The 18,158-nt window shown below is 32.3% G+C and overlaps 1 protein-coding gene across 1 annotated transcript in view; it reads left to right on the top strand.

Annotated features, from left to right (window-relative positions):
- LOC128173456 (uncharacterized) overlaps positions 1 to 4,007 on the top strand; it is a 29,680-nt gene extending 25,673 nt beyond the window's left edge. The window contains exons 7-11 of the mRNA XM_052839146.1: positions 347 to 433; positions 827 to 1,046; positions 1,541 to 1,636; positions 1,831 to 2,040; positions 2,485 to 4,007. Coding sequence (XP_052695106.1) covers positions 347 to 433; positions 827 to 1,046; positions 1,541 to 1,636; positions 1,831 to 2,040; positions 2,485 to 2,537 — 666 coding nt within the window. The 3' untranslated portion in view covers positions 2,538 to 4,007. The remainder of the gene's footprint in view (positions 1 to 346; positions 434 to 826; positions 1,047 to 1,540; positions 1,637 to 1,830; positions 2,041 to 2,484) is intronic.
- Positions 4,008 to 18,158: the final 14,151 nt, after the last annotated feature.

Here is an 18,158-nt window from a genome sequence, read left to right on the forward strand (position 1 = left end):
TTGTACATGAATATTTACAGAGGCATTAAGAAATATATTTATTAGAACAAGGATCGACAGGATTTTATCACGTACCATTAAAGTTAATACCCTTGTTATTTAACACTGTGATACTGTTAATATCAATCGTAAAAAAAAATTCCTTTTCATTCTAAAACAATAAAATTCTTATTTTTATGCAAGAAATCTAATCATAAAATTATGAGATGATTATGACGTCATTAAGATGACCTGAAACGGAAATCAAAATGTATTTGCTCTTCATCAGCTTTAAACAAAAACATGTATGCAAATGTTCATAAATAAGATTATAAATATTCATGAGCCCAATGAACTATTTTTGTAGATGACGCAACAACAGGCTGATACATACAGGGAGGACGTCAGAAAAGAGTACAACGTCCTCGTTCAGCAGGCTGCTGCCTCAAACATGGTGAATACTCTATCTACGTCATTATGACCCCATAATTGTTCTGTCAATTTCAGAGTTGTAAAGGTATTCTACCCAAAGTCTGAGGATTAACACATTTACTTTTTAAAATAAGTATTTTAGTAATTCTCAAACCTTTATATGATGCTAACATAATATCTATTAAAACTAATTTTCATCGAAGAATTTGGTCACTTTTTGTTGTTTGAAATGGTTAATTTTGCTTTTATATCCTCAAATGTGTGCTATTACAATTTTATGTTAATGAGCCAGATAATCACTGAAATAAATTCGTATGAAACAATGTTTTAACAAAGTCCCGTTTTTATTCGTTGTGAAATTGCTATCCACTTTAAATGAATGGGTAATTTTCAATACATATTATCTGATTGACAGAACTTACAAAAGCAGGAACTTAACAACCGGTTCCTCAGTGATTACACCACCCTTAACGACATCTACCGGATGTTTGGGTATAGTGACGTCATTCCTCATCTTGGCATTGACGAACTTCAGAATAAAGAAATAATGAGAATGGCTCTATCACGTGCTACTTCCTTAATCGAGGTCATTAGAACGCTTATGGATGAGTGGTTAGCCAAGGCAACTATAACAGGTACCGGATGTCTACTGATATTGATTAGATGGGTGCTAAATTTAAATTTTTGAATTCCCTTATCTCATGTAGAGTAAGATTGTCATTGACGGTCTTAGCAAGTGACTTCAGATCCAACAAAACAAGTTAATTCTGTATTATCTATTTCATTTAAAGTTGTGGTCTTAGGTGTCAGTTATCATATTCAGTGACAAACGACCTAGATACTATAAAACAAGTTTGGCACACGTAAAACTGTAATACATATCAGAAATTAACAATACAATTTACCAACATTCCTTTATTTTAGTATTTGGTATGGTTTTTTGTTTAAATCTGTTCCTGGCTTTAATTAACACAAGGAAGGTTTTCACAGAAACAACAGCATTATTTTCGCCCTTTTTTGGAGTAAAAAAACACCACTATTTTTTTTCTCTTGACATGTTAAGTACAATGAATTTCCGTCCATGGGTATATCCCAGATAAACATCACACACGTCATGTTTCTTTTTTAGGTGACCCCGAGGCTGCAGCACTGTTGAGTGACATCCTTCGTCACGTGTCGAAAGATTCCAACCCAGATGACCTTTCTCAGATGAGGGAAATCCTGTGTACGTACATGAACATAAATGTTTCAGAATGGTGTTTTTAAAAATTTGACATTCGTGTTCAAGAATATAAAATGCGAAGTCTAAAATATAATCATTTTATTCCTTCATTTTCAAAGTGTCTCTAATAACATCGGGCTCTTAAATATGCAAATAATTGCTGTTAATTATAAAAAGTTTTTTTTCTTTAAATTTAGACGACATTTTCGCCAATGAAGTACTGAACAGTCTTGAAAAGCGCCCTCTAGGCGACTACGAAGATGTGCAGGTGGATGATTCAATGTTCGGTATTCCACCAGAACAATCCGAAAATGAAGGTATAAAGCATACACAGGAAACGGAAGAGAAGCAGGAAAATGCAGACCAAATCGGAAAAACAGAAGAGAAAATCCCAAAAGCAGTCAAAGGTCAGTCTGCATTTATATAAGAAGAGTTATCTAGTAAAAAAAATTCTAGAAAGAATATAAGAACGTATATACTTCAAGCAGCTCGTTTGTGAAGAACCGACAAAAAAACAAAATGATAATTGAATTGAAAAGCCAAACAATTGAATAACTTTCACTGTAAAACACAACATTTTGGGAATTTTTAGGCACTAAAAAGTTAAGTCTAAATGAAAACAAAATCAAAGGTATCGACATTGTGACGATATGTTTGTATTTAATAAAAAAAAAAATTCTGGAAATGAAATTCAATTGCCCACAAAATTTATATTGCGTAATGCATATTAATACTTTTTAACGTGTGCCATAGTGACGTCAGCAAAATTGGCTTTACACTTTTTAACTCTTTTTTAGTCTGTTAAATAAAATAAATCAATAATAATTATAATTGTAATTTTGCATTTGTAGAGACCAAAACAAAAACAGAAAAAGAAGTCAAAGAAAACAAGTTGAAGATGTGAGAAATAGGCGGGGATTTTGAAGAGAGGAATCAACAGTCCAAGTGGGAGGAAAAACAAAACAAGTAGAAAACAATGCTTGGTCGAGTTACTGATGGAAAGGTGTTTTATATCTGTGTATACGTGTAAATATGATCAATTTGTTACATTGTGATTTCAACTCTCACATTGATGTAATTGTGAAGACATACAGCCAATTCGGATACATTGTGACGATTTCATGAGCAAATATCGATGATTTCTTAGAATAACACACTGTTTTTGAACCATTAACAGTTAAGAGTAATTTCAGAATAGGTTCACACTTCTGTATTGTCTAAATTTAAAGGACACTCAATCACATATCAAGTAGTTTCTTTTTACTCTCTAGCAGATCCTTTTGAAAGAAAATTTACGAACAGTTATAAAAAAATTTCCAAAAGAAACACAACTTAACAAATATTTCTTATGCAGATGATTATTATTAAAATGTTTATAAAAGTATACAGGGTATCATATTCAAACATTACTTTCATCAAAGGTTGTAATTACACTCATTTTAATTAGCAGGGTATAAGTTTCAAATGACAATGTGATTCAACACTATTCTGTAAATTAAGGATATTAATGCCCATGTCTTTAGTTTCATCTGTCCTAAATGTCAACGTTTGAATGGAAAAACAGGATTATTTTAAAAGTAGGAAAAGTCACATGGATTAACAGTGTCCGTATATCAGTGCAAAATGCTAATAGGGAATAGTCTACTCCTAAACAACTGTAAACAGCCAGACCCACAGTGGAAGGATAAAAAAAATCGGTCAAACTATAATGACAACATTATTTTCATATGGATTTCTGTCGTTTCCAAAACAAATATACTTACATGAAATGGTTATGCTTTTCAGAAGGGAAAGTTTGATATATCCGAGAAGAGATGTCATTTTTACTATGAAAATTTGCTTCATTCCAAATTCAAACCACCATACATAAAATATATAATATATAATATAAAAAAAAACCACCATAATACCAATCTGCATCAAACAAATTATTTCATATTGGGGTTTTTAAAGTTAAGAGTATTCTTATTGACTGAGGTAAGAAATGTACATTGTTACTTTCAGCTTTTTATATATGTACATCATGTTTGTTTGTGTTTTCAAATTTTACTTGTTACTATTCTTAATCTTTGTTATCGTTCTGGGTATTACTAAATGGTTACCTCGTACATTAAGGGAACATATTTGCTAAAGAATACAATTTGACTTTTTTAAACTATTTTTTTGTGTATCAGTAGAGATCAAAGGCTTTACGACTTGTACCAAACATTTAATTATTCAAAAAGCTTGAAATTTTTAAGAAATTCTGAGGTTTTAAGATATTGATGATTTATTAGATATTCTTAACTGGTGTATCTATTCAGATAAAACATGACATTACATTCCTTTTAAACTTCAAATATTTTTTTTCTGTATTTTTATACCAAATTTCATTATTTGTTATTACACAAATTAAATAAATCTTGTGCCTTTGTTGTTTATGGGATATTTATTCATTGCTTTAGGAGAATTCTACGTTGGAAATAACCCAATTAAAAGGCATTTTGAATTGTCTATATAAAGTTGGTTAAATTTGGTAACAAATCAACCCAATTTGAAAAAAAAGTGCATAAGATTTGGAACAAAGGAATGCATTAACGAATATCATTTATTATCGTTTAGAGCGAAGAGGTGACAACCATCAATACATATTATATAAAAGTACATTGATAACTGGAGACAGGTTCCAACCCCTCATCTATCCTCCCCCAACATATATTAAGCAAACTTGAATAAACATAGAAAGAAGACATTGATGAACTTTGCTGCAGTACAGAGAAATAAAAACAAACGATACAATGATAAATGTATATAAAGATAGTTAAGAAAAATAACACTTTCGCAATTACATTATGAGAATCAAACATAAACATTAAACCTAACAAACGTCTTTATTTTTTTCATTTTATTTCTTTTAAAGTGAGTGAACTTTCAGACACTTAAAGGTGTTATGCATTGATTTCATTCGGGTCTAGCATCGCCAATTGCTGTGTAAAGTATTAAAGAGTTGTTTTAATGCCTTATATGTTGAACTACATGAGTTTATTAGAATATTTCTTAATCTAGAAACTGTTAATTAAGTTATTGGCTAGTATATCACATTTAGCTAAATAATGTTAAACAATCATTCATTGTATACAAAACATATTAAGCATTTTGATTAAATATAAAACAACTTTTTATCAACACTGCAGTAATATCAATGATATTATTGCACATTGAAATAGGATTAACATATTTTTAAAGGGTGTTGACTTGGTCCAAAAATAAGCGCTATTTGAAAAGAAAATAGTGAGTAATTTTTCAAAGTGTTATTGAATGCCGTACCGATACAGCTCGAAAAAAGCATCATATGTACATGTATTAAATTGGCTTCCAATACACCACCTTCCCCTTTTAAATGGTATACCCTAAAAAATACTATAGGAGAGAAATATAAGGTTGTTTAGACGATACTTTAATCGGCGAAAAGCGACTCCGATTTGTTTGATATTCTATCATCCGGTAATGTTCATACATTTTGGTTGTTTTTCCGAGCTCCGTCGGAGAGGCCCAAGACGTTGTGATTGGACACTAACAACGATCAATACTTACATTGGACACTAAGAACGATCAATACTCACATCAAGTTTTGATTGGACACTAACAACGATCAATACTCACATTGGACACTAAGAACGATCAATACTCACATTGGACACTAAGAACGATCAATACTCACATTGGACACTAAGAACGATCAATACTCACATTGGACACTAAGAACGATCAATACTCACATTGGACACTAAGAACGATCAATACTCACATTGGACACTAAGAACGATCAATACTCACATTGGACACTAAGAACGATCAATACTCACATCAAGTTGTGATTGGACACTAACAACGATCAATACTCACATTGGACACTAACAACGATCAATACTCACATTGGACACTAAGAACGATCAATACTCACATCAAGTTTTGATTGGACACTAACAACGATCAATACTCACATCAAGTTTTGATTGGACAATAATAACGATCAATACTCACATCAAGTTGTTATTGGACACTAAGAACGATCAATACTCACATCAAGTTTTGATTGGACACTAACAGCGATCAATACTCACATTGGACACTAAGAACGATCAATACTCACATCAAGTTTTGATTGGACACTAACAACGATCAATACTCACATTGGACACTAACAACGATCAATACTCACATTGGACACTAAGAACGATCAATACTCACATCAAGTTTTGATTGGACACTAACAACGATCAATACTCACATTGGACACTAAGAACGATCAATACTCACATCAAGTTGTGATTGGACACTAACAACGATCAATACTCACATTGGACACTAACAACGATCAATACTCACATTGGACACTAAGAACGATCAATACTCACATCAAGTTTTGATTGGACACTAACAACGATCAATACTCACATCAAGTTTTGATTGGACAATAATAACGATCAATACTCACATCAAGTTGTTATTGGACACTAACAACGATCAATACTCACATCAAGTTTTGATTGGACACTAACAGCGATCAATACTCACATCAAGTTTTGATTGGACAATAATAACGATCAATACTCACATCAAGTTTTGATTGGACACTAACAACGATCAATACTCACATTGGACACTAAGAACGATCAATACTCACATCAAGTTTTGATTGGACACTAACAACGATCAATACTCACATCAAGTTTTGATTGGACACTAACAACGATCAATACTTACATTGGACACTAAGAACGATCAATACTCACATCAAGTTTTGATTGGACACTAACAACGATCAATACTTACATTGGACACTAACAACGATCAATACTCACATTGGACACTAAGAACGATCAATACTCACATCAAGTTGTGATTGGACACTAACAACGATCAATACTCACATTGGACACTAAGAACGATCAATACTCACATCAAGTTTTGATTGGACACTAACAACGATCAATACTCACATCAAGTTTTGATTGGACACTAACAGCGATCAATACTCACATTGGACACTAAGAACGATCAATACTCACATCAAGTTTTGATTGGACACTAACAGCGATCAATACTCACATTGGACACTAAGAACGATCAATACTCACATCAAGTTTTGATTGGACACTAACAACGATCAATACTCACATCAAGTTTTGATTGGACACTAACAGCGATCAATACTCACATTGGACACTAAGAACGATCAATACTCACATCAAGTTTTGATTGGACACTAACAGCGATCAATACTCACATTGGACACTAAGAACGATCAATACTCACATCAAGTTTTGATTGGACACTAACAGCGATCAATACTCACATTGGACACTAAGAACGATCAATACTCACATCAAGTTTTGATTGGACACTAACAGCGATCAATACTCACATTGGACACTAAGAACGATCAATACTCACATCAAGTTGTGATTGGACACTAACAACGATCAATACTCACATTGGACACTAACAACGATCAATACTTACATCAAGTTGTGATTGGACACTAACAACGATCAATACTCACATTGGACACTAAGAACGATCAATACTCACATTGGACACTAAGAACGATCAATACTCACATCAAGTTTTGATTGGACACTAACAACGATCAATACTCACATCAAGTTTTGATTGGACACTAACAACGATCAATACTTACATTGGACACTAAGAACGATCAATACTTACATCAAGTTGCGATTGGACACTAACAGCGATCAATACTCACATTGGACACTAACAACGATCAATACTTACATCAAGTTGCGATTGGACACTAACAGCGATCAATACTCACATTGGACACTAAGAACGATCAATACTCACATTGGACACTAAGAACGATCAATACTCACATTGGACACTAAGAACGATCAATACTCACATCAAGTTTTGATTGGACACTAACAACGATCAATACTCACATTGGACACTAAGAACGATCAATACTCACATCAAGTTTTGATTGGACACTAACAGCGATCAATACTCACATTGGACACTAAGAACGATCAATACTCACATCAAGTTGTGATTGGACACTAACAACGATCAATACTCACATTGGACACTAAGAACGATCAATACTTACATCAAGTTGTGATTGGACACTAACAACGATCAATACTCACATTGGACACTAAGAACGATCAATACTCACATCAAGTTTTGGTTGGACACTAACAACGATCAATACTCACATCAAAGTCGAATACATATACTGAAAAAGATAGATGTTAAAGGTTGAAAAAAAAGAAAGATGTCTACAACGTCATGACCTTGATTAAGATTTCCGAGAACCTCAAATGGACGTAAAAATAAGAAAAAATTATGTGAGGGTTTATGAGATTTTGCAACAAGACTGTCTCTTCATAAGAGAGATATGTGTTGAAATACTGAAATACACCTGTAAAAAGTGAATACGTGGATGGTCCTGTGACATTTCGAAGGTGTGAAAATATTTTCTCATTAACTTTGCTTTATAAGAGGACACCAGTCAGGGTGAAAAGAAAGTATTGGTAGTTGATTTTTGTTATTCATTCGTCAGACGAGACTTCACAGATCCAATATAAACCAGACAGCAGTGGGATGTCAAATAACACATCTGTAAAGTGTCTACACCGTGTACAAAGTTAAGATGGTCGCTTAATTCACAGACTAATGAAAGATGGAGAAATATACCGTAGATATATAGGGATAATATGTTCACAACAAAAAATGAAGCTCGGTCATTCAGTCAACTAAATGGTTACTTAAATGTGTCTGGATTGCATTCAGTCAGCTTGTTATTACCATTAATAACCAATTAGTAGACATTCAGAAAAAGTTTTTGAGTAATTTTTTTTTGGAACATGAATATTGTTGTTCAAAATAACGCTAGCCTAGTGTTAGTTTTCAAGTTCCTCACTCAGCATTCAGAACGTCTAATACTAAAGATAAGCAGATAATTTCGCTGGTTTTAATTTCACTACGTTCGCTTTGTATCGTTAATCCGCCGAATTAAACCCATCTTGAATACTATTATTAGTTTAAAAAAAAAAATTCAATGCTTATTCTTTGATCATTGCAGCTTAAAATCATAACAATTGTGTTTGGTACTTTTTGAGAAATAGTGAAATTCTAAACAGGAGAAAAACGACTCACAAAAGCTATGTGTTCCGGCTGCTCTTTTGCAGCACATTTGGAGTTCAATAGGTTATTGCATGATATGTGGTGACATATTAAAAGAAATAATAATCATTAAGAGTGTGGGATACTGAAATTCCACCAAAAAGACGAGATGCACGGTCTAAAAGGAGGCTTTGCCGAGTCCTAGGCCGTGAATTTAATGCAATATATGTCCACAGATGAATTACATAACCAGATAATATCATGTAATGAATGATTAACTTTTTGGCATTATTTGACATTAAAACGATTTCTGACAATTTTTTTTTCTTTTGACGATCATTAATTAATTTCCGTTTTTCCCCCAGAGGCTACAAATACTGCAGTTAAGGAAGAGGGCATACAAGATTTTTTTTTTCAATAAAATATTATAAATAGTAATCAACGAAACAACTATACAAAATAATGACTTAAAGATGGGCTCATTCCATAACTCATCATTTCCTTAACAGTATAAGACATTTGTTACAGTATACGATGTTTGTTTACATGTTACAGCGGCGTGGTAACACACTGTGTAAGACAGCTATAATCTTCACTGTTGTTTCATACTGGACAATCCGTTGAAATTGATGTAATTGATATACTATGCCATCGCCCCCCCCCCCCCCCCCCCCACACACACACACAAGGATTAGGATAAGAATTTGAAGATTTTGGAAAATTCAAATCCCCCCCCCCCCCCGCTTTTTTTTGGCTTGTCAAGAATTTTTCGAGATGAGTCTGCCCCCCCCCCCCCCACACTTTAAAAAACGATGCTACGTGTCTGCAATATAAAGACAAAGAGAACCTGCAAAATAGTGTCACTATGATCAAAGAAAGACAATTCCTTTTTAAAATTGCAATGATATTTATTAACAGTAGTAATGCTTTATGATCCTTCAATTTGTAACAAGTTGTTCGTTGTGCTTCTGGTATCTGATTGGCCATTTCGAAAAAAAAAGCAAAGTATTTGTGATTTTTTTTAAATGATGGTACGTGTAATTTGTTCTTAACGTTAGTCTTTTCGTATTATATTGTTTTATTTTAGTTTTACTATCCACAATGATGCTTCAATATATTTTTTGAATCCAATGTATTGTTGATCATATTCTATTATGAACTAGAATTTTACAGAATTCTGAAAACCGTACACCGTTTTCAGCTCATTTCCCCCGTTTTCAATTTTCAATACATCCCACTGGCCTTTCAAAAAAAAATCAAAATCAGAATCACTTTAATCAAGGGTGAGTGTTGTCAAATAAGGGGAACTTTTGAACACAATGTAAATGCAAAAAAAGCCAAGTAAAAATGTTTATTTTTTTTTTTTTTTTTTTTTACAAATATGATTCATATACATATTTTACGCACATTAACCATTTGAAACAAATAATAACTCAGCGCCATAAAAATGGATTCATGAATTTGAGAAAAAGTGTTTTTAAAATTAAATGAGTTTCTGTAAACAGTTATCTGGCCAAAGAAAAAATAAAATTTGATGCAATTTTGCCTTTAGGTTACAAAAAAGAAAATGTCACTAAAGGTGACCGCATTGCACAGTTTTGCCCCTTAGTGTGGACATTAGAGTGGAATCATTAGAATTTGTGGTGGCTAAATTTTTGTGGTATTTATGCTCAGACCTAAACCATGAAGTTACATCCTGGACGAAAATTAATTTTAAGGAAAATTTATTTCTCCTTCTGGAACTTAAAACAATTGCATCCACGGATTTATATCCCTACGAATAAGCCAAAATAATAACAATAATTAAGTATTTTTCTACAAACATTTTTACCTTTTAAAGGAAATCAATGCCGACTTATATCGACCAATGCTCTCTCAATATGTATCATTCCTTAGGACTGGTCTTAAAATGTATCAGCCCTAAGGACTGGTCTTAATATGGGTCAGTCCTTGGGACTGTTCTCAATATGTATCAGTCCTTAGGACTGGTCTTAAGGGTGTTGTAAGCGACTCAATACAGTTTTAACTGCGAGTACATCTCAATGTTGCACGCAGATGTTCAAAGTTATAATCATATTTCTGTTTTCGTTTTGACATTTAAATATTAAGGGGACACTGCCACTGGATATGCATAAAGCATTTGTGGGGGATTAACTTATACTTATTTCGATTAAAATTAATAAGAGACGCTACTCGTTAAGACTAAGGGCTTTTCTATTTCAGTTTGTCAGACGTATCAAATTATGCTTTAAATAGATTGACAACAAGTTATGTCTTACTTGTAAACAGGTAAATGCTCTTTCCCTAAAGGAAGGGAGCATAGAATAAACAAAAATTTAGGGTTCATAAATATTTCATATTCAGCCCATTGTTGATAAACATTATTACACACCAATATGTTTGCCTTCTGTTTGTTTTTTATGTTAGACCAATGACATTTCAACGTTGAAACAACCGTTGCTGTTCTTTCGGTAAACCATTTGCAAACATATGAAAACGTCGCGAATTCTTCAAAAAAGATGTAAACTGATATAACATTATTTAATATACATTGATAACATATTTGTTTTATTTTCATAAGGTATTCATTGATGAAATCTAATGCGTATAAAGTTAAAGAAAAAAGGAACAAACAATGCATTTGAATTGATTAAAAGTAAAATTAATCTTAACAAATGCAGTTCATAAAATCAATCAACACACAATAACCGATTGAAATATTTCAAATCATAAATATAGATGTCATTCTAAGAATATATCTTAAAAATGAAATGAGATTTGAATACTCAATAAACATACTTCTTTTAAAGGCAAGTGAAATAAAACCGGGTAAAAATTTACTTTTCAGCAAAAAAAAGTGTATGAAAAGTAACTACGAAGTGACTTGATAACTATATACCAGAAAATATTCGCCTCTGTTTTATTTTCGCTCCTTTTGCCCTCGTTGTAAGTGGGCTAACTTAAGTATTATCGAATTCCAATGTTCTAAGTTATCTCTTTAGTACACAAAATTTAGGGCAAATTTAAGACGGGGCAAATGTAGAAGGGCAAAAATACCAAAAAGGCCTGCATGCAATATACAGTTTTGCCAATTAGTCGCCTGTTAATACATAATTTAAGTCATTCAGTGACAATCTACGCTTTCCATTACCGTTAAACCAAGTTTACTGAATGGCAGATTTTAATCTTTGTCTGCGAAGTGCACAGGCAAAAGCTTTTTATTATCAGAACGAATTTGGTGAGGGTTTTTTAAGTAGCTCTAGGAAGAAAATGTGGGTTTGATTATACATGTACATAGTTGTATAAGTATGTACAGTGCATTCTGACAAAAAAAAAATGCAATTCACTGCGCATAAATCACGCTAGTTTTTAAAAAGATAAAATTAAAATATCATACCACATTCTGTGCAAACTTCCATTTTAAAAATTCATTCAGTTTACGAAAGTGTATACAAGTAGTCGTCGCATCACATGTCCGAAATATTTTCTAAACAAACAATCTAAGAGTCGTCTTTTTATAGGTCAACAAACTACGCTAGAGGTTTGGGGTAATGATGGCGTGTCAAGTGAAGAAATAATAATCTGCGGTAGAATGTAAGAGGATATTTTTGTATAGATATATACAGAATTTTGGTAGGTTGAGGGAGAATAAACGAATCGGTTTCTATGTAAATTTCCACTTTTCACTTTTGTTTTAATTAAGGAATGTTAAGAGAGAGAGAGAGAGAGAGAGAGAGAGAGAGAGAGAGAGAGAGTATATTCATTTTTAATGGGTTTAAATATTGGAAGTGCATACATTTTGATTTTTATCATGGATGAATTTTTATGTTTTACGTAACGAACAAATGACTGGTGGTCAAACTATGATTAATCAAATCTACCTCAAATGTTTAGAAATGAATTGTTTGGTTTTCGCTATTATAGTAATAAAGAAAGCAGAAATTGAAAAGCAGCTTTTGAATTTGACTGTTTTCATTTTTCTTAATGCAGAGTCTTTTTGTAAAGAGAAAAGTACAGGCTAATAAAGAACACGGCACTATTCTAAGTGTATCAGAGCTTAGGATTTGTTTGTAGGGTGTCGTAAACAACTTGATACAGCCATAACTGAGAGTGTATTAGGCGATTGTTGTTATCATGTTGATATTTAAACAAAAGGATGAACAATGCTCTTAAATAAGCATATTACGTGTCGAAAGTCTGAGAATATTATTTTGAAATTTTAAAGACAAGTAATGACTATCAGTTTGCTGACATTTTTTCAGACATTATTTTGCTTACAAAGAGCTAATGATTTGTTTGTAAAGAGAGGGGGTTTTGAAGAAAGAAAATGTTAAAAGATACAAAACGAGATACAATTATGTTTTTCAAATTTTGTTAATCATTAATTAACAATTTTTCTTATCAAAGTTTGTTTGCTTTTATGTCTTCGCCAGTGACTCTTAAACTTTGAAATAGTCATTACCAGTTCATTTGATAAACAATTATGTAAACAATTGCAAAATTAATGTCTTGTATTGTTTTCTAAAAAAAGATTTAAATAGAACAATACAATCATCATTTTTGATTCATTTATAACATACGATTTTCAAGGTTTAAAAAAATACCTTAAAGTTGAAAATAATGTTGCATATCAATTTTCTTTGATATATTTTTGTGTGGATAGAGTGAAAATGATCCTTTGAAGGATAACTAGGGTTTAAGTTAAAAATCCAATGATAGAATATGCCATTAAAAGTTTTTAACGAACATGTTGATTCGAATTTCTTGATGAACGTTAACAAATCACAAAAAATTAGTATTCATCAAATATTAATAAACTCACAACAATCCTTTAAGCTGTAATACCACATAATGAGACATATAATATTTCACATGGATTCGCGGGATCAACTGTTTCACAGGATAAAACTCTGCAATACACTCAGCTAAAAGATGACTAAAAGAAAACATAAAGGTTACTAAAAATCTCACCCGGTAGATATCTCAAACATCTTTTGAATAGAGAAATAGATTTACTTTTTATTGTCAGCAATGTAAAGGCAAATTGGATGGGCGTTTTATACACTGCAGATTACAACATGTTTACTGTATCATTTTATTACTATATGCGCTAGAAAATCACAAAGCAAAGTAGAAATTATCACCTTTTAAAACAAGAGCGATAATAATTGATGAATCTGAGAATAATTGTTTATTTCGAGAACTCTGAATTCTTGTATGTGAAGAATGAACTTAATATGTTATCTGTATATATTCTGTCATGTTTCTTAAATATCATAAATGTTTTAGAAATGTTCTTTTGATTGCATTTGACTTGTCCTACAATGTTGCAAGAAAATTACACAATGCGTTTGTGGCAAATGCATGTAGAAAATAACAACAATACGAAACTTCGGCATGTGTTTTTGATTACGTAAAACATAATTTTGTTTGGTACTTGATGTGAAGAATAAAGTATTGAAGAATAAAATAGACACAGAGATAGAAATAGTCAATCTTACTAAAAGTGACGTATATTTTCTCACAAACCCTTGACTTAAGAAAATAGAAATAAAATTGATAAATGCCATCTCCAAGGGAACCTACCTCAGTAAAAATGCCTTTTGTTATATTTCTTTACATATTAACATCACTTTGTTTTCTGGAAGATTAACTTTCTAAATGCTTAATAGTTAAACAATAACGTGTTAGTAAGTGTAGGAAAATGAATTTGACAAAATTGCAGAAAAAAAACGTTAATCGCGTTAGCGGTTATGTATTTTTTTTTCTACAATGATCACCACCTTCATTGTCGACATGGATAAGCATATTTTATTGTTTATATCCACAGTTCATTAAATGAATAATTAAATATATCATAAAAAGTATGTAAAAGTAACTAAATCATCATTGTTGGAAATCGGTACTTTTGATAAAAGAAATAGCCAAATCGTCTTAAATGGCGACTTTAGTCTAACATCGTGATTGTTTAGTTAAGTTCGTGGTTTTTTTTAAAATTGCTGAATGATTCAAATTATTTTACAAGATTAATAAATAAGAAGCTGTTATTTAGTTTGATTTGATCATCTAATTGTAAAAACACAGTTTAAAGATGTAGATGAAGAAGCTAAGAAGTTCATAAATACAATTTAAAAAAAAACAAAAAACAGCCAGAACAGCTAGGTACAGGTTAATTCATATTAAATTAAAATTCCAACCTAGACACACGCTCATTAAAAAAATCAAAAGGTGAACTGAGAGCCAAACCAAACATATGCACTTAGATGACATTATTATTATTTTTTTGTATGTGGTCCAGTAATCTAAAGATACTGTGGACGCCATATTTTGACGCACTTTCTATAAAAACAAACAGTAAAATCAACTAAAGTTTTATTATTATTTTTTTTTAATTTTTCCATAAATTCCACCTGCCAGTGTAGCGCATTGATCAAGAGCGTTAACTTCGGAGTTGTAAGTCAGAAATTTAAATCCCGCTGGAGCTTTTACAACTTTACCTTTCTGAATTTTTAAGGTCTTACGCTTCCGAGCAGAATACCTTACTATTATTCTGAAAATTTTTCAGAACTCTTATTATTTGTTTTCTTCAAGACGCCAACTTTGATCTTTAATATGTCGCTCGTTTCTTCACAGATTGTTTTGAATTGTTCAGGTCTGATTGCATGCCGCTCAATGTTGTCGCTTCATATATTAGTTGATAAAAATCCCCATCCAGTTTTGAGTTATTCTCCTTTTAGAAAAATTGAACGACATCTTTTGTCCGGTGGGTTTAGCTTTAATGATGACTGGCAGAGTCTTATAGATGGGCTGGTTTGGAAGCTGATACGTTAAATTTGTGCAAGACAAATTTCATTTGTTATTAAAATGCAAATAAAAGAAGTGGTATAGGTGTTAAAACAAAGGTAAGAAAAAAAATACTAAAAGAATAATTTGTTATAAGATTTATTTTAAACGTTCTTGGTCTTACCGAGACCTTTCATTCGGTATACAAAAAAGGGGCTGGCCCCTATAATTAGGGAGTTAGAGGCGTCAAAAGTTACTTTGTCAATTACTTGTAAAGGAATAAAAATTTTAAGTGCATTTTTGAAGCAAATTTGTAAAGAAATTAGTTCTGAATCCTTCTGTAGTATTCAATTTTATGTTTTCGTAATCTATAGTCGGCATTTGCAAAAAAAAAAAAATTTTGTCAGATCGGTCCATTTTTGTGAGGTGTGCACGGTAAGGAAGTTATGAATAGGTTCCTTGTAATGCACTTACTGATACATGCAGCGCGTAAAGATGATTCCACATAAAATTCCCAATGGTTTTTATTCATATGTACATTTGTATGTTTCATTTCATAAAGATAAACCTCTTTGACCTTATTTTTGTTGTTTGTTTCATAACTGTGCCCCTTTCTATATTTAGATGCATTACGCACGCACGAAGCATCATGAGGGGGGGGGGGGGGGGGGCAGGGGGAGGGGGCTGGCCCCCACTTCTTTTTCTCGCAGCAACACATTTTTTTTAAAATTTACATATGAAAAATGGAGTTTTCATCGAGTTGCCCCCCCCCCCCCCCGCTACTTTTTTTGGAGGATGTAAAAAATTGATATGAAAGTAAGGAAATTAGGATTTAAATTGACACAGACGACAGTGCATGTGCTTGGAGAGCTGGACATACACATGTTTTACGCCCCACTGTTTACTGTAACATTTTGAATTGTTTCAGTATTGGGAGATGTGTTAATTAAATGGTTCCAATGCATGGTAAATAAACTCAATTTTTCTACTATAAACGGCCGTCATATAAAGCACAATATGTATTACCGACATGACAAATGTACGCTGGCAATTTAAATGGACACGGGATTGCTATCGATAGAACATTTGTTTTAAAGCAAAACAAAATACTGATTAACGATGAAGATAATATTATCATCGTGGAAATGATTTGAAAAAGTGAACTTAATATTCGTATACGATAATTGAATCTAAAGCCGCTTTTTAAGTTACGGTTATTAGGGATATTGATTATGACGTGCCCCGCGTTTTGCATTTTTTATTTGCAAAACATCTACAAACGAAATATCAAACGACTTTCAGCAGCAATTTTAAAATCATTTATTACATACACAATTTTAAGGAGGTAATTAAATGAATTGTGCTTTATAATTGTACTTGCTGTCTTCCATGGAAAAAAAGTGGCATGGTAAAAATGGTGCTCAATGTTGATCAACTACGCTATAGCCTTAGCAATCAAAAATATTTAAAGGAAGTGAACATGAAAAAATTATCAAGGGCTCAACTTTGTCTGTTTGATGTGTATAATGATATCTGAAAACCGTTTAGACAGAACTTTCCTCAGTAAAAAGATATACCACTTAGAATAACTAATTCTTGTAATCCATGAGCGCTGCCATATTGTTAAAATCATTACCTCCCTGCTGGGTTATCTCTAAGCATCTAAGAGAGGGCAGCACTGATGCTGCCGTCAGTGAGACACATTGCATTTTTACACACGTTTAGTAACAGAGATAAAATGCTATCATCAAAATGTGAATGGAAACTTGAAAGGAATGTAAAGATTTGTCATTTTAAACAGTGTTTATGGAGGAAGATTTTGGATCTCAGAATGATGCATTCCCACCAGCAGTTAATGTGACATGTAACTAGAATGGAATGTCCGTGGATCAGTGTTATTGTGACCTATTTATTCTTGCACTCGGGAATTTCTTGTTTATGAGTGTGCTACATAAATGAGCCCACAAGGTGCATTGCAGAGCATCCTGACTTTTAAAAAGTGTCTTAATCCTGTTATTCTTCTAACAGCATAAACAGAACCGGCGTACATATCATCAAGATCTTATGTATCAAAAAAAAATCAGAAAAATGTCCAGGGCATTTAAATAAAAAGTAACGGTAAGAAACCCCACAAAGAAAATGAAATTACAATTCTATATTAATTTAAAGTGAAATCTAAAAACAGCATTTTATTTATGTAAACACTGACTGCAACATCTCCGTACAAACATCTGGAATGGGATGGTCTTATATTTCACAAATTAATTTATCTATTCATTTTTTGTACAAATCATATATAGTTATCTGAGGTTTATTTATAGAAATGTACTAAATCCTTGTCTTCTCATGACAGTACACAAAATTTTTCTTCACATCAAGGCATATTTTTTCTTCGTAACTTTTATCAACTCTGTACATAAACACTGGCCTAGTTCCAACATTGACCCCGTCACCAGCAGCAATGTGGCTTATCTACGTCAGAGAACAGATGCATGCTGGGGAATAATGGATTACCTCCATAAACCTTTCTCTGAGAGTGTTAAATTGATAAAATCTCTTGATAGAAATAAACAAAAAGGTAACAGACCTCATTTTTAAGTTTCAAAAG

This window comes from Crassostrea angulata, chromosome 2, assembly GCF_025612915.1.
Source record: "Crassostrea angulata isolate pt1a10 chromosome 2, ASM2561291v2, whole genome shotgun sequence".
Taxonomy (NCBI): Eukaryota; Metazoa; Mollusca; class Bivalvia; order Ostreida; family Ostreidae; genus Magallana; species Magallana angulata.